The 22,844-nt window shown below is 45.6% G+C and overlaps 1 protein-coding gene across 1 annotated transcript; it reads right to left on the bottom strand.

The window, feature by feature from the left end:
- Positions 1 to 3,525: 3,525 nt before the first annotated feature.
- Positions 3,526 to 8,926, bottom strand: LOC146007248 (uncharacterized). Its single transcript, XM_083145601.1, has 2 exons — positions 8,141 to 8,926; positions 3,526 to 3,605 (listed from the first exon to the last, which is right to left on the bottom strand). Exons 1-2 carry the CDS (start codon positions 8,909 to 8,911, stop codon positions 3,588 to 3,590), a joined length of 789 nt encoding a protein of 262 aa, XP_083001727.1. The 5' UTR covers positions 8,912 to 8,926; the 3' UTR covers positions 3,526 to 3,587.
- Positions 8,927 to 22,844: the final 13,918 nt, after the last annotated feature.

Genomic DNA, 22,844 nt, shown 5'->3' with positions numbered 1-22,844 from the left:
TACGTTTTTTTCCTTCAGAGGTTTCAATGAGAGATGAGCAGGTTTGGTTTTACTTGGTTCTTATCGCCAAATAATCGCAATTTCAGATTTTGCCAGCTGTCTATATGTTTTGGATAGCCAATAAGATCCCGCATTGAGATCCGTGTAAATCTGCGTAAAATCAAACCTGTTCATCTCTAGTATTTATGCGCACACACGGTGAGATGTGTGCTAAGTGTGATTTGAGCCATACAATTTATGCTAGACCAGGGGTCCTCAAACTATTTTGCTCTGGGACCCCATCAGACAACACAAATAATGACAGGACCCCAGTAAGTTATTGCAGAAGGTCATCACATCACATGTGTAGTCAGCAGACAGCACAAACATGGCAGCATTGTGGAGGCACAAAATGATGGGAGGAGTCTAAAATAACAGACAGTTCAACAGATTTTTCAGACTCCTTGGGCGAAATGTAATAGGGTGCGATTTTTTAGACATGTGCGATTTTTGGTCAAAAACGGCCGAAATCGCACATTTTCCGAAAATCGCACATTTAATAGGTTGAAAATCGCGGTAAAAAAATCGCACTTTTTACCGCGAAATCGCACTTTTAGAAGTGCGATTTTTAGTCACATTTCAAATCGCATCCAGATGTTTTCCCATTATAAAGTATACAACTCGCAAATGTAATAGGGTGCGATTTTTGGTAAATGTTACCAAAAATCGCAAAAAAAATAGACCAGGTTCTGACAGGCGAATTTGACAGAACCATGCACAGATCATTGAGTTCTGTGCATGGTCCTGTTAATAAAAATGTGTAAAAGTGTTTTTATAAAAAAAAACGGCGTGGGGTCCCCCCTCCTAAGCATAACCAGCCCCGGGCTCATTGAGCCGGACCTGGTTCCAAAAATACGGGGGGACAAAAAGCATAGGGGTCCCCCGTATTTCTGAAACCAGCCCCGGACTCTTGGACCGGTCCTGGTTCCAAAAATACGGGGGACAAAAAATCTGGGGGTCCCCCGTATTTTGAAACCAGCACCGGGCTCCAACAGCCCGCGGTGTCATGCCACAGCCGGGGGACACTTTTTATACAAGGTCCCCCGGCCAAAACATGAGCACCGTGGCTGGTCAGCCTTGGACGGGGTACCTGGAGGAGTGGGGACCCCCCCAATAAAGGGGTCCCCCCCCCAGGCTTCACCCGTCCAGGGCTGAAGCCCGGGGCTGTCACCGGCGTCCGTGGCCAGTGGACGCCGGCCTGATAGGGTTAAATCGATCATACGTTACATTGCTCTATACCGGAGAACTACAAGTGCCAGCAGACCTCCCCCGCATGCTGGGACTTGGAGAACCACAAGTCCCAGCATGCGGGGCATTAATGGGCCCGCTGGGATTGTAGTCCACCTGTAAAAAGAATGTTTATAAAAAACACACACACAGAGAAGTAAAAGTTTATTACACACAAACCTCACTTTTACACCAGCGTTACTTACCATTTCTGGATCCAGCGCTGGTCTGGCTGCTTCACAGCCGGCTCCCTCCGCACTGACAGGCAGCGGGGAGAACCGGCTTTCTCCGTTGCCTCTAACAGCTTCTGTAGCGCTGTTCCAGCGCTATACAGAGTCTGAGAGCGCGATTGGCCGATACGTCTCCATGGAGACGCATAGCTCAGTCCTGATTGGCTGAGCTATGCGTCTCCATGGAGACGCATAGCTCAGCCAATCGCGCTCTCAGCCTCTGTAGCACTGGGACAGCGCTACAGAAGCTGTTAGAGGCAACGGAGAAAGCCGGTTCTCCCCGCTGCCTGTCAGTGCGGGGGGAGCCGGCTGTGAAGCAGCCAGACCAGCGCTGGATCTAGGAATGGTAAGTAACGCTGGTGTAAAAGTGAGGTGTGTGTGTAATAAACTTTTACTTCTCTTTGTGTGTGTTTTTTATAAACATTCTTTTTACAGGTGGACTACAAGTCCCAGCGGGCCCATTAATGCCCCGCATGCTGGGACTTGTGGTTCTTCAAGTCCCAGCATGCGGGGGAGGTCTGCTGGCACTTGTAGTTCTCCGGTATAAAGCAATGTAACGTATGATCGATTTAACCCTATCAGGCCGGCGTTCACTGGCCACGGACGCCGGTGACAGCCCCGGGCTTCAGCCCTGGACGGGTGAAGCTTGGGGGGGGGACCCCTTTATTGGGGGGGTCCCCACTTCTCCAGGTACCCCGTCCAAGGCTGACCAGCCACGGTGCTCATGTTTTGGCCGGGGGACCTTGTATAAAAAGTGTCCCCCGGCTGTGGCATGACACCGCGGGCTGTTGGAGCCCGGTGCTGGTTTCAAAATACGGGGGACCCCCAGATTTTTTGTCCCCCGTATTTTTGGAACCAGGTCCGGATCAATGAGCCCGGGGCTGGTTATGCTTAGGAGGGGGGACCCCACGCCGTTTTTTTAAAAACTTTTCTTTTTAGCACAAAATCGCATTTATGAAAATGCGCACATTTTCATGACTAAAAATCGCCCGAAATCGCGGCAAATCGCATTTTTTGCCGCAAATTCGAATCTCATTACATATGCGAATTCGCGGCAAAAAATTTGATTTTTAAAGGTGCGAATTGGTACGATTTTTTTTTAGTCTAAAAAATCGCACCCTATTACATTTCGCCCCTTGAATCACTGACTGAGATAAGAAAAGTAATCAGCCTGATGCCCAGCAACATGGAGTCGCGACCCCATGCTAAGCAGGTCGGGACCCACTTTGGGGTCAGGACCAGTGTTCCATCTAAGCTGTGCGTGTGTGCGCGCGCACACACAACTCACCGAGCATGCGCACAGACACTACAACAGAGCGCACAAAGCAGCAGTGGTCCCTTTTTGCAGTTGTGTACTCAATTAATGTGTGTGTGTTTCACCCATTAACTACATTGTGTGCTGTGTTTTAAATGTTTAATATAAATTTGAAGTAAAGTTAACACAAATGCTGAACGTCGTTTTCCAGTTATATATAAGTGATGCACAAAAATTTATATTTCCTTCCAAAGTTGCACAGCCAAAACCTTTTGCCGCACACAGCCTTCGTAAAATTAGAGGGAACATTGGTCAGGACCCACAGTTTGAGAACCGCTGTGCTGAACAATTTGGACTTTGCAGTGGGTGCGATTTGAACTACATGAGATTTGAACTAAACCTAATTTTTGACTACAATACAATAGTCAATTACAGGGTGCGTGCTATCTAGTTAAAAAAAAAACTGCCTCCACATGGGTGGAGTATAACTGGCCGATGGTCAGGATCCTAATGGTTAGTGTACCAACATCGAAATCCTGGCCGCCAGTACTCAGATGGGTGGTGGGGGGGGGGGGGCAATGAATCCCCTTGTGGGCTCGCTGTGCTCGCCATGCTACGGCATCGCTGGCTTGATGGTTCACTGCACTCGCCACAGCTTCTATGCTCCCTCTGAATTTTAATGATGTTCACTACAGCAGGCAGGAATAGAAGCTCAATACATGAATGTAAAAATATAAAATAACAAGAATTCATGGAAACATTTTATTTTAGTCTTCTGTTTATTTGCATTTGACATCAGTTTACTATAGTTATTGCTGGTTCTTCATATTCTCATTTTAATGTTGGTTTCCATTCTGCAAGACAAAATTATATAGGTTAGTTATAAATACCTGTACATGAAAGACAAGATGAAAAAGTAAAAAAAAAAAAAACAGTAAAACCATAAACCGAAAAAAGCACTGAAAATAATATATAGACATATTAAAGATGATATCACATAAAAAAAATAATTACATTCTATATGAAATAAGACGCATCTGATTTTTCTATAACCTCTATAAACCATGTACATTCTAATTTATTAAAGCAAATGTCCAGTATAATCTCTTTCTAAAGTTTAATGCCTCAGAATGCTGGTATTCCCGAATTTTCAGGTAATTGCAGTTTCACAATTATCCTACATATATTTATGGTTATGTTAGTATTATTCAGTATGAAATGTTAACATCTGCTCCTGAACATATTTGTTTAGCTCTCACCCCCTATTCAGGCTTTGCCGGGGCAGGTCCGGCTTATAGCGGGACAAAAGTTGGGAGGTTTAGTAAAATCTATGCTACCTCATCTACAGAATGGAGGGGTAGATGTATGAAGCAGTGATAAGGGAGGAGAAGTGATAAAGTGCCTGGTACTTTATCACCGGCCAATGAGCTCCTGACTTAAGTTACAGGCTGGGTTTACAAAGGAGTTAGGAGCTGATTGGCCGGTGATAAAGTTCCAGTCACTTTATCACTTCTCCTCCCTTATTACCGCTTCATACATCTACCCCCGTATGCTGCATTTATCTGCTGCGGTGGTTTGATTCTAAATCTTTTTTTTTTTCCTTCTATTTCTCTGGATTATTTAATTTAATTTAATTGCGGGTGTGTATGAATAGACTTGTGTTGATGTGTTTGTTTCAGCACCTCTTATACTGAGTGTTGTTTACTACATTGGCTGAATTTTCTTGCTTAATATGAGGCAGCCTTTCATTTTGCTATTGATGTGATTATACTGCCACCTAGTGGCATATCGTTTTTGCAATTTGTGAGCTTCTGTGCATAATTCAGACAGGATCAATTTTCCTTTAATGGACAATACCATGTTGACCTGCAGATGGGGCAAATGTAACATGTGCAGAGAGAGTTAGATTTGGGTGAGTTATTTTGTTTCTGTGCAAGGTAAATACTGGATGTTTTATTTTTTATGCTGCCAATTAGATTTCGGTTTCAACACACTTCTCCTAAATCTAAATCTCTCTGCACATGTTAAATTTGCCCCACCTACAGTGCAACATGTTTTGTCAATGAGAAAAGAAATGTGCTTTGCAATCAAGTTTGAATTAGGCTCTCTGTCCACTTATTTCCACCATATCCGTTCACTATGGTTGTTTCCTACACTAGCACACAAGAAACAACAGAAAGTCTTTTTGGTAGTGCACGAGGAGAAAGAGAAAGAATATATAAAATATAACCTTTATTAGTCAATTTAAGAAGTTAAATGTGAAATATAAAATCAAACACACAACATGGATTTGACATTGGACTCATTAAAAAAGGAAAGAAACTCTCCTTAACATAGCGGGGGTAAGCATCTGGATTTTGTTGTAATCACAAAATTTGTAGGTTGCGTGGTGTGTGCCCTAATATAATGGGGTATTCAATCAGTGATTATTGGTGTTTACCAAATAAATGGGGAACCATGTCCCTGTGTTTATTATATCACACATAAAGAAAGAAGATGCCCCTATGAAACTAGGTGTAAGCGGTACATAAATCGTGATATCCACTCTTTATACGGCAATGAGGTTTTCAATGGCCAAGAGCGGTACCTCTGAATTAGCCGTGTTATAGAGTCTGCAGTAACAGTTATAGTAGGAGGAGACCCAGCAGGGACAGCGTCCCGTCTAGTCCTGTTACCTCCTAATATAGATACAAATCGCTGATAAAGGCTGATGTGCACATAGAGACAACCACAGGGAGAATCGTATGGGCTCCCTAAATCACGGTGTCCAGTGCAACCGCAGTGTTAATTACCCTGCTGGGTCTCCTCCTACTATAACTGTTACTGCAGACTCTATAACACGGCTAATTCAGAGGTGCCGCTCTTGGCCATTGAAAACCTCATTGCCGTATAAAGAGTGGATATCAGGATTTATGGGTACTTATGTAATATCTGGACTCCCATTTTTCTTATGAGACCGCGTCCCCTCGCGGGGCTCGCTGCGCTCACCACGCTTCGGGCACGGTGGCTCGCTGCGCTCGCCACACTATATAAAATCAACTCCATGCGTAGTTGGATAGTAGGGGTATAAAAAAATGGGGTGCATTTAACATGGGAGTCCAGATAATACATAAGTACCGATTTATGTACCGCTTACACCTAGTTTCATAGGGGCATCTTCTTTTTTTATGTGTGATATAATAAACACAGGGACATGGTTCCCCATTTATTTGGTAAACACCAATAATCACTGATTGAATACCCCATTATATTAGGGCACACACCACGCAACCTACAAATTTTGTGATTACAAAATCCAGGTGCTTACCCCGCTACGTTAAGGAGAGTTTCTTTCCTTTTTTAATGAGTCCAATGTCAAATCCATGTTGTGTGTTTGATTTTATATTTCGCATTTAACTTCTTAAATCCACTAAGGTTATATTTTATATATTCTTTCTCTTTCTCCTCGTGCACCACCAAAAAAGACTTTCTATTGTTTCTCGTGTGCTATTGTTTCACTGTCTGGCGGTAGTACACCTCACTATATATATAGTATCTATTCTAAAGAAATTTGATAAAGAGGTTATATCATACAATCTATCTGAATCCCAGTACGATCAATCACCCTCCTTCCTTTTAACATGTTTCCCCATAAAAGTCACCCGTGGCAATTTGTGGATCCACAGATTGAGAGAGGGGCTAAAATGATGTGAAATGACATGACTCACGTCATTTTAGCCCTGCCCCCATCCCCGCGGACCCGCAATATTCGGAATTTGATGCAGTGAGGAAGGGGGTGAAGGGGCTGCGGGGGCAATGTGGGAGATTTGCCCGCCTTCCCGGGGAGCCGGGAGGGGGACCCAATTTAAGGGAGCCTCCCAGCCATTCCGGGAGGGTAGGCAAGTATACCCTAAACCAATAGACCAGGGGGACCAGATTTCTTATTCTCCCTTCTAGTTAAGTACTCGCACCCAAAACCTTTTTACCTGCCTCTACGGACAGTGGAACCGTACCTGTTGCTACTGTACATTGTCTCTCTTCTTGCTTGCCAATTTAAACGATACGGATCCCCATTTGTGTGTGTGTGTGATTATGTGTGTGTTTAGATATAGATATATATACATATATATATATATATATATATATATATTTATATACGTATATGCATATATATATATAAACAATTTACACAATACTATAAGAAAATAGTATATTATTAATACATAGTTTAAAACAATATAACATAGCAATCCAGTTATTGGTGTAAGGAACAAGGAACTCAATGCGTTTCGTCATAAAGACTTCATCAGGGGCAAAATTTTAAACTGCATTGCGAGTCCCGCAGATGCCACTCGCTGGTTTGTCTGCCCCCGCCCCTCGCAAGGTGGGTTTGCCTGCATGGCTGTGAATAAATGTTTAACATAAATATCCATTTGCAGCCCATGGGGAAACACCCACATCATTCAATGGTCAATGACCATCGAATGATGTGGAGGGCTCATGCGTACAGTATGTAAGTGATGCTAAGGTAACTTAGATTTACATGCGCACTTGACAGGAACTGGGCAGGCAGCTGACATCCGGTGATGTCAGCTGCCCGTCCCCGCACTGCGTCACTGCGTGATTTCCATGGGAAGGCCGAGCATTTTCATGGGAACGCCCATGAAATGCTGGGCATTCCCGTGGGCGAAACCCCAGGCCCATCCCCCAACGCCCCCATTTGTAGTCTTGGGTGTGTGTGCCTGGTGAACACTCTATTTGCCGTGGCTGCATGAATTTGGCACATGCACAGAAGTGCGCATGCACACAACTACAACATCGGATCGCCGTGAGATCCGAACAAACAAGAATAACCCCCATGATCTTTTGAATGCTATTTTTTTTTTTTGGGGGGGGGTGTTACTCTATTTTTTTATTTTATTTTCTGCTGCAAATCATCAAACAGATGGTACTGTATTTTGTTGTACAATGGTTATCATTTAAAATGTTTGTATACTGTATAATGTGTCTGCTCCATATTGAATGATTATTTATACTGCTTTGGCTGTTGAGGTACAACTTTGACCACTTTCATGTACACCTTATTTTAGTATATATTGTACAATATAATTCTATCTATAATTATTTTTGTGTTTAGGCATACTGTATGCTTCAATATAAATCTATATATTTTTAAAAATGATAAATTGTTCTGCATGCAAATTGCATTATCAGTATTTTATATGGTGGCATCCAGTCACTAGTCATTGGGTAAGTTTACTAGAATACATAATTATGTTGTTTATTGACAGTACATCTGGCAGTACAAATTCTAAAAATACTGTATTTCACTTTGTCTCATTAACTGTATTCTGCTTTCATATGTTTTATGATATTAGTATTAAGATGGTTTCATTTATAAATAACTCACATTTTTTGGGTTTGGGCTGCAATGGACCACTGACTGGTGGCTTTCCTGTAGCATCTGGCTGTCCTCCAGTTGGTTGGGGAATGTTAGGTGTTTGTCCATTTGGACGTGGTGGAGGATTTCCAGTTTTGGGTGGAGGTGGAGGCAATCCTGGACCATTCTTAATCTCTCTTCTAACTCTTGGAGGTTGATTTGAAGGAGGTGGGTTGGTTCCAAGAGAGAGGTTATAATTTGGTGGCAGTCCTGTTCCATTTTGGTTGTTGAATGGGTTGACACTGCCAGAGGGTGGTGGAAGAGTAGGACTATTTGAAACATTAGGACCAGCAGAAATGCTTGGACCACCAGGACCGCTGGAACCATTGGGACCATTAGGACCGCTGGAAACACCAGGAGCGATGGAACCACCAGGACCGCTGGAACCGTTGGGACCATTAGGACCGCTGGAAACACCAGGAGCGATGGAACCACCAGGACCGCTAGGACCGTTGGGACCATTAGGACCGCTGGGAACACCAGGAGCGCTGGGGCCACCAGGACCGCTAGGACCGTTGGGACCATTAGGACCGTTGGAACCACCAGGACCGCTGGGACCGTTGGGACCATTAGGACCGCTGGGAACACCAGGAGCCCTGGGGCCACCAGGACCGCTAGGACCGTTGGGACCATTAGGACCGCTGGGAACACCAGGAGCGCTGGGGCCACCAGGACCGCTAGGACCATTGGGACCATTAGGACCGTTGGAACCACCAGGACCGCTGGGACCGTTGGGACCATTAGGACCGCTGGGAACACCAGGAGCTCTGGGGCCATTAGAACCACTGGGACCGCCTGGACCACTAGGACCTCTGGGTCCACTATGACCTTCTGGACCTTCTGGACCTTCTGAATCTTCATGATCTTCAAGACCTCCTGGACCATGAGGACCACTTAGACCACCTAGACCACCTGGACCTCCTTTACCTTCATGACCGCCTGGCCCACCAGGACCGTGATTTTCTGTTTAAAAAATATTTTCAAAATATTTAAAAAATCAATACAATTTAAACAATTAAAAAGCATTTTGAATACTATCAAACTATTTTTGTAGGTTTCATGAACATAAAATAAAAAAAGCAAACATGACTCCAAAATACAAAATGATCATATATGCAGTAAAGAACCAAATATTTTTAACCTTTAACATTTATTAGACTATTTCTAAAGTCATATTACTGTACACCACAAAACAAAATAATATCCAGCAATCAACACCCCTGTAGTTGTAATATGTTCATTATGGTCCATATTATCAATTTATTATAAACATCTGAACTATTGTCTTTAAGTATTTTGATCTAATACAGTCTTCTGCTCTTATATCTTGTGTAAATAAAGTAACAAGCAATGAAACCTAGATATTAATGTGTAATTAAAGACTAGATTTTCTGAGCAAGATCAGTGGTGGATTTCATGTGAGCAGGGCCGAACTGGCCATCTGGTACTTCTGGCAAATGCCAGAGGGGCTGATGGACAGGTGGGACGATTTCTTGCCACAAGGTGGAGGCTCTGCCTCCCGAATGGCACACAGAGAGAGCTGCTGGACTCGCGGTGAGTCCGGCGGCTCTCTTTGTGCACCGCAGGTGTCCAGTAGAGAGGAGGCATCACATGATTCTACTCCCCTCTCTCCTGCAAGCCAGTAGAGGCAGCACACACATGCGCTGCACATATGTCTGCGTGCCCAACGTGTGCACTCCACTCGCTTGACAAAGGTGGTGTGCGTGCACAAATGCCAGGGTCGATTCGACAGCCCAGTCCGTCGCTGAATGTGAGGCAGGTGCCTAAGAGTGCCACTTGCTGGGGATTGCACACTGGTCTGCCCTCCATACCCCCACATTTCCTGCTATACAGTAGCATCTCAGCAGCTGGCCCTTGTATGATGCAGGTGGGCTGAGCTACTGTACAGTACATGAGACTGAGCACGGCTGCTTGTGAAGAAAGAAATGGAGCTGCTGTAGATCTCTGGCCAGCCAGACTGACAGAACCACTTTGCTACTTGTGAGGTAAGTGAGTGCAGTGTGTGTATGTGCAGTGTGATTGTGTGCAGTGTGCATTTGCAGTTTGTGTGTGCAGTGTTAGAGTGGCAGTGTGTGTGTGTGTGCGTGGGTGCAGGATCAGTGTGTACAGTGTGTGTGGTGTGTTTGTAGTGTGTGTGTGTGTAGTTGCATTATGAATGTGTGTGTGTGGGACTGTGTAGTGTGCACAGTGTGTGTGCAATGTGCGTGTTTGTAGTGTGTATATGCACAGTGGACCTTATTCTGGTTAATTGTCCACATTCGCATGCGGCAATCACACGCACACAGCCAGCGAAGGCACGACCTTAACACATGGAAACCTGTTCTTTTGCAGTGACAGCCAAAGGGGAGTGGACTGTTTATAAGCACATCGGCCTGTTTGCAATCCCATCCATTGTGCGTGCGAGTGTGCGAATAGGCTTTGTGGGTGATTTAATTCGCAACTGTAACAATACGCTCACAGGTCACCATTCATTAATGAGATGATTTGCCTCATTTCATTGTGTTTACTGGAACTAATTTAACAATTGTCTCCCCATTAACAATGAGCAAGTTTAGCACTATTACATGGTTGATGCCTGTGTTTCTGTTTCAAAACTTTCCTTTATTGTCTTTACATTTATTATTTGCTAACAGTGAGAATGTGTGGTGATCAACACCAAAAATAAAATGTGTTTTTCCCTTTAATAATGTATGTAATGTCAGTATAACATCATGGTTGTGTTTTCTTCCAAATTGTTAATTGGTTAACTGGTTAATGAGTTAATATACTTGCATGGTGCATGAGTGGGTATTGTGTGCAGGTGCTATTGTGCGTGTTGATTGGTTTTGCGAAAGATATTGAAACTGGGGTTCCAACATATTATTAAAGAGGATGAATCCACACTAGAATCAATTTTGGCTTTAACAATATGACTTTAATTTGTGTTGACCAACATACTAGTTGCTAGTAAGCAGCGGCGTTACTATAGCACCGCAGCCCTCGCCACCGCGGGGGGGGCGCTGTGCATGTGGGGGCGCCGGGGGCTGCGGTGCTATAGTTACACCCCCCCCCCAATCCCCCGCAGACTTACCTATCTCGCTGGTCCCGGCGGCTCCGATCTTCTTCTGAGGACCACCACAAAATGGCCGCCCCCATATAGCACACAGTTATCTGAAAATGTCTGCTGTATGGGGGCGGCCATTTTGTGGTGGTCCTCAGCAGAAGAACGGAGCCGCCGGGACCAGCGCGATAGGTAAGGCTGCGGGGGATTGGGGGGGTTTGCATGGGCGGCGGGTGCTTGCCGGGGTGGCGGCGGGGGGGGCGGCCCCCACCCCCTAACGGCGGGGGGGCGCCCAAAACTTAGCTAGTTGGGTACAGTTCTTAGCAATGCTGTCTTGGAGGTGTTCCTAGTAATATTCAGTACTTTACAGTTTCATGCTACCCTCTGCCAAAGTGGCTCATACAAAACATATATAATGAAGGTCTGACACAACATTCTCCTACTCTAATCATGTCTTTGGTATATTAATACAGGTTGAGAATCCTGTATCCGAATATCCAAAAAACTAAATATTCCAAAAACCGTGTTTTTTAGAATATGTAATTTTTTTGATTTTCTTTTTCCCCCTATTTTGACACTTACCACATTCCCCAGTGTCCACGGCAGGCTTCAGGATCCTCTTCATTGGCATCTCTGGTCCCAGGGGTGCATTGCGCGAGTGTGTGGGCGCGCCGGTGATGTCACCAGTGCGCCTGCAAACTCGCGCAATGCACCCTTAGGACTGTTGAAGAGAATCCTAAAAGCAGCCTGGGAAGACTGTGGTTGCCAGGGGACCATCGGGGCACCACCAGGGGACCAGGTAAGTATGCTAAAAAAAATTGCAAAACCGGAAAAATGCTTGTGGACTATTTCTGCTTCAATCTACTAGTCCCTTGCTCCCCCCTCCCCTCTCCTTCCCGGTGGCCACCAAATTGCACCATGTGCACACACCTTTACAGTATGCCTTTGCTGGTTTCCAGGTGGAAATTTACTAAGATGGGAGTTCTATTTCAGATGGGATGTTGCTATGGACAACCAATTAGATTCCTTCTATTATCTTCTAGAAAGCACTAAATAAATATCTAGATAGCAACATCATACCCTCCAACATGACCCATTGCATTTGGTACACAATGCTCTGCTCCTGGACTTCCCTCTTAATGTATGAGTGCCGTCAGGGCCGGTGCAAGGCACCAGGCAAGTCGGGGTGGGGGCGCCCCGGTGTCTGCCGCCCGGGTACCTGTCCTGCGGCGCTGTAAAGCTGGCGGCGGCAGCGGCAAGTCCCTGCAGTCAATAAGAAATAACGAGCGCTATCCGCCTGGCTATGCGGAAGCGCTTCTGTTGTGGAAACACTGGCCGCACGGCGCACGCTGATTGGCTGAATCTCAGCCAATCAGCATGCGGCCAGTGTTTCCAAAACAGAAGCGCTTCCGCATAGCCCGGCGGATAGCGCTCGCTATTTCTTATTGACTGCAGGGACCCCCCGCTGCCGCCGCCAGATTTTACGCCGCAGGACAGGTACCCGGGCGGCAAGGGGGGGGGGCGAAATACCGCCCTCCAGTGGCCGGCGCCCTAGGCAAATGCCTAGATTTGCCTAGTGGTGGCGCCGGCCCTGAGTGCCGTCACCTGTGTGGAACTAGGAAATTGACAAGAAGGGTGTTTTAACTCAGGTGACAGCACTCATACATTAAGAGGGTCCAGGAGCAGAGCATCGTGTACCGAATGCAATGGGTCATGTTGGAGGGTATGCAACATCCCATGTGAAATAGAAATCCAATATTAGCAGGTTTTCCCCCTAAGTTTCCAACATAATATGTTTTCTCATAGCATCAGGTTTCCCCATTATACTGTATGTGTATTCAGAGATGTCCACTTTATGTGGACAATCAGGATGGCTTGCATACAGTGCTACATAAATATTCTCCTGGGAGAGTTACAGATTTGAGCAATTTGATTTATAAGGTGAAACCAGAGGTTAGCCATCAAGTGTCTCCTCCAAATCATGTATTGCTACATTACTAATATGATGTTTTAAGAATGTATTGAATATACTGTAATTGTGGATTCATGTTCTATGATTGTAAACACGGTGGGTAAAACTACTGTCTGTTTTTGAAGAAATTACATTTATTATTTGTAGAGCCGGGCCTAGGCATAGGCAAACTAGGCAAATGCCTAGGGCGTCTGAAATGCCAAGGGGCACCACCAGCTTCTGCTGATTAAAATGATATGCAGCATGCCTATATTCTGTGTGTAAGTGAGGCTGTATCCGCATATGAAATAGTGTATTCTTGAAAATCACCGTAACATAGCATTCCGTATGCAGGTACAGCCACAGTTGCACACAGAATATAGGCATGCCGCATATCATTTTAATCATCGGAAGCTCCTTGTGTGCTGGTCACATAACAATGCAAATAAGATGAATTTTCAGCAGAAAAAGGCACCCAACGTTAGCAGAACTGGCTAGGAGCGGCATGGCCTATTAAGGCAAGATATATGAGGAAACATCTGTATCCAATCAGAGGCAGATTTCACAGTGTTAGCGGCATTGTGAGTGCTGTCTGCGAGTGGGTTGGTTGTGCAATAGTGTTCGGCATATGTGTAAGAAGCAATAGGTGTGTCATGTATAAATGCATTAATAATGTGCAACATATATGTAATGGGCATTATGTGTGTCATGTGTCAGGGCCGAAACTAGGGTTTCCGGCGCCCGGGGCAAGGCAGTCTTTTGGTGCCCCCCCCCCCCAGTGATGCTTTTCGGGGGTGTGGCCTAATTTGGGGGCGTGGCCTATAATCGCTGCTCTCTCGCGAGGCCACGCCCCCATTTTGCCGCTATGGGGGCATGACCCAGAGGCTCTGTGAGCCTCTAGCCATGCCCCCAGCCCCCTGGCTGCGGGAATAGACGCTGTGCGCATGCGCACAGCGTTTATTCCCCGCTGCTTAGTTAGCAGCTGACAGGGGGGACCGACCAAATGATGCCTTTTCCCTGGCGCCGGAGACCCCCCCCTCCCCGCACAGTCCTCTCACCGTTGAAGCCGCAGAAGCCGCAGCCGCATCTTACTTTGACTTCGTCCGTCTCCTACTAGCGCTGCGGCGGGAAGCGCTGATGACTTCAAAAAGACTTGCCGGACGCTGATTGGCTGAATTCAGCCAATCAGCGTCCGGCAAGTCTTTTCGAAGTCATCAGCGCTTCCTGCAGCCGCGCTAGTAGGAGATGGACGGAGTCAAAGTAACATGCCGCTACAGCGTCCACATACCTGTCACCGGACCTCACAGCGCCCCTCACCTCCAGCGCCCGGTGCGCGTGACCCCCCAGCCCCCCCTAGTTACGGCCCTGCATGTGTATAAGGGCATTAATAATGTGCAACATATGTGTAATGGTCATTATGTGTGTCATTATGTGTATGAAGGGCATTAGTAAAGGTTTGCATGATGTGTAAGGGGCATTATGTTTATAAGGACATTAATAATGTGTCATGTGTAAGGGGCATTACTGTGTGGCATTATCAGGGGTGCCAAGAGAAAGGGTTAGGGGGTACAAATTACCCAGGTCAAAGTCTGATGGAAGGGCCCAGTGACAGCAGCGGCTCTTCTCCTCTGCCCAGCACACTCTGCTTTGTGCTGGGTTGCAGTGTGGCCATGGAGGTGCTTAAAATACAATATTTTCTCAGGATCTTTTTCTAAGGGTATAATGTGAACAATGTGAGGAGTAAGGTAAAGTGGTATTACTGTGTGATGTAACGTGAATAAGGAACACTATCGCATGATATAATGTGAATAAAGTTGCACTACTGTGTGGCATAATTTGAATTTGGGGTACTATTGTGTGGCCATGCCTGTTCCCAGCAAGAACACACCCCTGTTCGGGCTGCGCACCAAATGTGTGCACTGTTTCTATTTAAAATATTGTGGGTAGGAGCACCAAAATGATAACTGCTATGATGAGGGTTGATGGTGCTGGGAAAGGGAAGCAGGGTCAGAGGCGGAACTAGTGCCGGTGCTAGGGGACACCAGCCAAAATTTTGCCTAGGGCGTCATTTAGGCTAGGGCCGGCTCTGATTATTTGTTCTCTCCAGCTGCTAGCCCAATCTTAGAGCAAATTAATGACTCTAGGTGGTGCAATACTTTAAAACGCCCTCTGATATTCTGTTACCTATCTTATGCTACACCTCAACTAACAGGGGGTACATCTTGAGGTGCAGCTGTTATTACTCTAGTGCAAATTAGGGGCTAAAGAATGAACCCTTGGTTTGGAAACACCCTTATACTGTAAAATTGATTTAAGTAAGGAAATCTTAATACAGACATGATATGGGAGTGGGGGAAGAGCTTTTTAGGATATGTCCCCAGTATGGAGTGTAGACACTGGATTAATATTTCCTTACTCATTTTCACAGACAGACATATAGAAAGACTATGGGCGGTATTCAATGTGAAGGTGCAGCGAATCCTGTTTAGGATTCGCTGCACATTCGCCATGTTCCGGAGCCTCGCCGGCTCCGGTATTCAACGAGTCAGGGGCTCGCTGCCCCTGACCGACGAATATGAGCTCCTGCTCCGAACGCCGCAGGGAGCCTGAGGACGGTGGCAGGCAGCGAGATGGAAGTCTCTCTGCCTGCCCCAGAGCGTATGTGGGGGGGAGGTGGGCTCCCCGGGTGCCAGGCAGCACAGGCTGCCCCCCGGGGGTGCCAGCAGGGGACCGGGTATATTCACTACACCCGATCGTGCATATGTAACGATCGGGTGCAGTGATTATATGAATATCTAATGAGCGGCTCGGCTCCAGCGCCCCCTGCTGGCTGCTGTGTAAAAAAAAAAATTTAAAAAAAAATATTTTTTTTTTATTAAATATATATTCATGTGCTTACAGCACATGAATAAAAATAGCATGCCCCTCCTCAGAATAAAATTCCAGATTTTTTGACACCAAATGTAAAAAACAAAACACTTTATTTTCAAAGTTCACATTCCACTTCTCCATAAAAAGATAGCGATTGCTACTCGGTGAATCATGGCGAAAAAAACCTTCAAATGTATTCGCCATCTGGTCATTAAATAGGGTGATTCACCGTTTTAGTCAAAAATTCGCCAAACAGCACAAATTCGCCATAAAAACATTGCGAATCAGGCTCATTGAATACCGCCCTATGTTTCTATGTTATTAGTCCAGACATGCCCTCCAGCTGTTGTGAAAAACTACACATCCCAGCATGCTTTGTCATACTGTAGTTTAAGCATTCCTAATAGCAAAACTGTGGCAAGGCATGATGGAACTTGTAGTTTAACAACAGCTGGAGGGCCATAGTTTAGCCATGACTGTACTAGATTAAATGCATTGGTAATGTACTGCTGATAGATAGATAGATAGATAGATAGATAGATAGATAGATAGATAGATAGATAGATAGATAGATAGATAGATAGATGCTTGGAGGAGCATGCTGCTTACCAGGTTTCCCATTTGGACGGGCTAGAATCTGAACCACTAGGGCCAGCAAGATGAGGTACTTCATGGCTGATGACAGTTTCAGGTGCAGTTCCCTGGGTAGAGCAGAGCAGGGCTTTCCAGAATGATGAGGGAATCCCAGCTCATGGGTCATATTTAAAGTCAATTTTAAAACACACCCCCTGCATATAACAGTCTCCGATTTGTAAGCACAGGTGAGTAGGGGGGAGAGGAGAATGAGTCTGCAGAAATCATTGTGGTTGAGACAACAAAGATAATGGGGGGGGGAGTCACATGTACTTAGTGTTCATGACATTAAATGGAGCTTCAGCACCATTGAAGTTATATTTCCATTCATCAGAGCTTGTATAGCTTAAGGTATTGAATTGTATATTTAAGGACTTCTGTCCTTATGTTTCACTTCTGCATGGTGCTTTATTGTCAGGGGGATATGGTACCAAATATCAGGCACTGCATAGACGTCAGGGATTAAAATAGATGCACTATACTGTAGGTAGGAAAGTATAAAATGTGTAAATGTAAATTACTTTTATTTTGTAAACTGTATTGATAATTGTTTCTTAAAATAGCTATATAATAAACGTAATTGAAAGTGTTATGTACTGTCTTTATTCCTTAGAATATATTATGCAAAAAACAAACAAATCTTATATGCAAAATCATATTGGCAGATCGGCATGAAAAATGCTGTCACTCCAGTTCTATATTTGGGTTACAGTCTTATAAACATATGTATGAGGGTTTCACTGTTATAAACATGACTTATGGAACATATTTGTAAAATGCTGATGTCTCTATTACTCTACTCTGTGCACTGCGATGGCAATTCCGCAGTCCTCAGTGGTTTTGTTCTGTCTCTGGTCTTGGTATCCAGAGTGGGATATGTTGATGCATGTGCCTGTACCCAGCACAAGTGCAGAACACAGGATCTTTCTTTCCCCTCTGCTGTATTATCCTGAACCCACAAAACTGGGGGAAGGGGCGAATGCCCCACCTGTCATAACTCGCCACTACCTGCCAGGAGCACACTGCTGTGGTTAACAGTTAACCCCAAGTATAGGGCTGCGCTGATCCTGTGGTCACACAGACTGTAAAGCATAGCTGCCTACCCTCCTGCATTCTGCAGGAGACTTCCTGAAATAACAGCAATCTCCCTCTCTCCCTCAATAGTCTAGCAATCTCCCTCATGTCACCTAGCCCACATTACAGTGTTACATTTTGGGGAATGGGGAAAAAAGGAATGAGAGATAGATACATTTACATTAAATCATCAGCACCAGTTCCCAGCACTGTAGCAAGTATAGTAGCTCTTACTAACTGCTTTGGGCTCATCTACATTTGGATATAAGTCATTTTAAAAGATTCCTCTCAGATGTAGCAGTACACACCCACGCTTCTAAGTGCCATGTTCACAATCTATTTTCACAATCTCTCCATATATGGAACTAGACACGCCCTTTGGGAGAAGCATGACACGCCCACTCAATGGGGCGCTTTGCAAAATTATATTACCAACTATAATCTCCCTGAAACTAGTTTTCAAAGTAGGCAAGTATGCTGTAAAGGCTTGTACACAGAGGAATATGAGTGCCCATGCTGAGCAATGTAATTAAACACAGATCGCTCAGCACACATCGCTGACACACATGCGCAGGGGCGGGCTGGGCCGGGGGGCAGGGTGCCATGTGCCCCCTGGACCGCTTTGCCAGTTACTGGCTGCGGGCCACGCTGGCACATTATCTACAGTACCTCCTCCAGCCGTCCAGCGCTGGCACATTATCTACAGTACCTCCTCCAGCCATCCAGCGCTGGCCATGACTGCCAGAACATGGCCGCGGCTATAGGAAAATGGCCGCCGGCCCCCTGCACTGAGGTCATGTCCTCAGTGCAGATGACACTGACACTGTCCATCCCTGTGTCTGACTTTTGCGGCTTAGGGAAGAGAGTCGGGCGGGCGGAGGAAACAGAAAGGGCAGAGAAGTGGGAGCCGGTGAGGAGGAGGTGACTGGTGAGGAGCAGGAACGAAGCAGCGGGACAGCCACTGCAAAGGAGAGCCGCCGCAATCACGTCAGCCCCTAGCCAGTGCTGGATGCGGAGAAGGCTGATAGGTAAGGCTGTGTACTTGAGAGCGGGGACTGGTGGAGAGCGGGGACTGGAGCTGGGGAGTCGGGCCCAGGAGTGGTTGAGGGGCTGTTGTTGGTGTAACACTCCCCAGAGGAAGAGTGTGAGCACGGTTCCTGTGTGTCGCTGACAGTGATGGAGCCGGTGGCGCTCGGGCTCAAGGCGCCTGCTTTGGTAGCAGCGCCACAGCGCAGGGAGATACCTGCCTGAGAAGCGGGAGCCACAGCAGCACAGACCCGGAGGAGACCGGCAAAACTCAGGACAGGTGATAACAAATCTATAATATTTCTGCCATATACAGTCTGTGGTGTCCTCCTGTTAATATGCAGGGGGAGCAACCAGCGGTGTTCTAATGTTATGGAAGGGGAGCAGCTTGTAGTGTCCTCCTGTAATTATAAATGGGGAGCAGCCTGTGGTAGCAGCCAGGGGGAGCAGCCTGTGGTGTTCTGTTCTTTTTATACAGGGGAGCAGCCTGTGTTGTCCTCCTGTTATTGTGCAGGGGGAGCAGCCTGTGGTGTCCTGGTATTATGCCAGGGGAGCAGCCTGTGGTGTCCTGGAATTTTGCAGGGGGAGCACCCTGTGGTGTCCTGTTATTATTATTAAACAGGGGGAGCGGGGGGGTTTCCCAGCCCCGCCCCCCTCACCTCTGATGGAGCAAATGTTTGATTTTTTTCGTCTGATCACGCATTGCGATAGGAGCTTCGCCCTCGCCCTCTTACTGAATTATTCTCTGCCCACTTGCGGCAATATTTTATTTTTCCTGGGGTGGGGGTCTTATGGGCCAGTGCTCTGGACTTGCCTCCTAGGCTAAAAGTTGCCAGCCAGCCCCTGCACATGCGGTGCACTAGTGATGTGTGCTGAGCAATCTGTGAGGGCCAGTGTTCTCTGGTGAGAACATTTGCAATCTTACTAGATTTTGACTGCATGTAGTCATGATCTAGTCAGGCGATAGCGACGTGCAAGACCGCGCTTTGCCGTTTCTGGGGGATATACACACAGGGCGATGTGTGCTTCATTACTAAGAAATCTAGTCAAATCACTTTGATAGGATGTTGAGAGAAAGTGGACTGTGGAGAATAATACTCAATATTAGCACATGTAGAGACAGTCATTCTTCTTCACTTGATTCAAGATGCCAAAAAAGGAAAAAAAATATTTATCATATTTGCTACAAGCAGCTTCATAGCTCTAGTTATTGCTATGTGTGGTACAGTACATTTGGTGCTGTAGAAGGATCTTCTGAAGGAAGAAAAGGGGCAAGTGACCAGAACAGCAGTTGTATATATAATTAGAACAGCACTGAGTGAAAAGGAACAAAAATAATAAACTATAAAGTAAATGTGTTCAGAAGGCGGTAATATGACCAGTAGCAGTGGCAGGGTGGCAGCAATTACAGGGCCATAAAGATTGGCGGCTGGCTAATGTATATAAGGGTGTGGCCTAATTGGAAGGGGTGTGGCCATACTCAATCAAATACATATATATTACTAAAAAGTAATTGCTCCACAGCGGGCACTGTACACACACAGAGAAGAAGGGATGGGGACATCAGCACCTTGCCTTGCAGTAAGAGAATCCCTCCTCCTCAGCTGGTGCCATCTTCTCAGTGATATTTGGGAAGATGGTGGATGTGCACTTGACAGCAAAGACCGAACAAGTGCCTTAGTCTTTGCTTACACTGCGCAGCAACATCTTCCGAAAGATGGCACTGGGAAGATAACAACGTGGAGGTAAATATACTCATGTATATGAGGTGGTTGAACCAGGCTCCTCTGATAAGAGGCCCCTCTTGAGTAATTAGTCCCCCCCTGTGCCACTAATTACAGGACAGATGCTGGCAGGGTCGGACTGGTAATACCAGAAGGATCGATAGCCAGATGGTCCAGTCTGGCCGTAGAGAAGCCTGGCCGAGCAGATCCCCCTTGCAGCAAAGTGATTCGCAGGTGGGGTTTCTTTGAGATGCTGTTGCATTTGATGTCACATTGCACAGCTACGTACAGGGTGAAAAACTAGGTTAAGGACCCAAAGACAAAGTCGGTAGATCTCATCGGCGGAGTTCCGGCTCTACTAGTGTCATTCCGCTGGCAGCAGCAAGTCTGAGCTTTCGTGGACATCATGGGGTAAATTCACTAAGATGGAAGTTCTATTGAAATGGGATTTTGCCCATATCCACTAATTAGATTCTACTGCTTATTTATTTAGCAACTTTTAGAATATAATAGATACATTCTCAATAGAACTTCCATCTTAGTAAATCTACCCAATGTTTCTACTCTTGCAGATAAAATGCAATAATTGAGAAAGATTTCTGAGATATATAATACTACCCCACATTGCTCACTGAACACCACAGGCCATGCTATCAAGGCATCAGCCTGAAGTGGCATTAGGCATAATTCATGTGGCATGGTAAGTGCCCTGGTCTGATGAGCTGGAAATGAAACACATTCACTTGAAAAAGATGTAAGTACAGTAGGAGCAAGCTTCATCTTTGCTCCTTTGGTCATGGCTAGCCATGGCTAGCCATGGCTATTTTATTGTTCTCAGCTGCAATACAATACGTATTGCAGCTGAGAACAAAAGAATAGCCATGACTAGCCATGGCCAAAGGAGCAAAGATGAAACTTGCTCCTACTGTATAGTTAAATGGTAAAAAAAAAAAAAATGTTATCCAAATAATTATAGAGGGCAAATTTTGAAGATATATGCCAAAATTTTGCCCTGTTCTTTTTTTTATTGCATGACCATTAAGGAATATCCCGCTTTTTTTTTGGGGGGGGGGGGGATCCCCCTGTACCATTTTTCATACTCACATGGTACTCTGGCATCCCCGGAGTCCATCTGTAGAGGTATTCCCGGTCCCAATGATGCATTGGGCAGGTGCGCCTGTGACATCGTGACGTAACCTGCACAATGCATCATTGGGACCGGAATTCCTCGCAGGATGGACGTGATGAGCACCGGAGACACCCGGGGGACACCTGGGGACCAAGTGAGTTAAGAAATATAGATATATTCCCAAATCTAAAATTATACTTTATCCAAAATGCTCCTGGTCTCGAGAATTTCAATTAATGGAAACTCAACCTGTGTGAACATTATATTATATTATACAGTACATTATATTATATTATTTATAAAACGATTGCTCTATACCAGCGGTTCCCAACCTATTTTCTCTCCCTGTACCCCTTGTTTAGGCTCTTCATTTATGAGTATCCCCCTCCTCTCAATGTGAAATGTTGGCAGTACTTACAAGTGACGTGGATGTGAGCAGTATGCATGTCCTTATATTAAGGAGTAGCAGAGGAGTAATAAGCGGCAGGAATTGGGTCCCTCTTTGTCTGGCCACTGGCTATGTACTGTCTCCAGGGTTCCTGCTAATGCCTGTAGGATAAATGCCGCTGCTTCCTCCACCCGTGTCAGCGCGGGGCAGATGATCGCTGATGTCTGAGGGCAGCGCAGGTAGCTCTAAGTGGAGCATAAACACAAGGAGATGCTGGTGATGCTGCAGATGGATCCGGAATTGACGCAACCTGTTTTTTCTCCATGGCAATGGGAGGTGTCATCCGCCATCGGAAGACAGACTTTTTCCGCCATCGGAAGACTTCTTCATTTCATCCACCGTTACCAATATTTTTCAAGTACTGGTCTGCAGCATACCCCCAGTGGTACACGTACCTCAGGTTGGGAACCACTGCTCTATACCAAAACTACAACAGTCAACATTCCAATATTTGATCTCCATTATAAAGAATAACATATCTATACGGGGCACTACAAAGCATAAACTAGCATGGCAAGGGCAGGCGAATACAACACTCCATCTCCATTAAGTGAAGATCTAAAGAATTTCATTTTACAAATACTTTATGTCCCGCATTTGTGTGGCATAGTGTGATTACAATGCGAACACATTGCAGCATACTGCAAACTATTGCATCGGGAGTGGGTCCCATTGAACTGAATTGGACTTTGGGGCATGCACACTCCAGTTCACAATCAGGTCTATGGTATAGCTGTTGCACACACCCGCTATGTGT

Source organism: Crinia signifera, chromosome 6 (assembly GCF_055691185.1).
Source record: "Crinia signifera chromosome 6, ASM5569118v1, whole genome shotgun sequence".
Lineage (NCBI taxonomy): Eukaryota > Metazoa > Chordata > Amphibia > Anura > Myobatrachidae > Crinia > Crinia signifera.
Note: the sequence above shows the minus strand (reverse complement) of the source record. Positions and strands in the feature narration are given on the sequence as shown.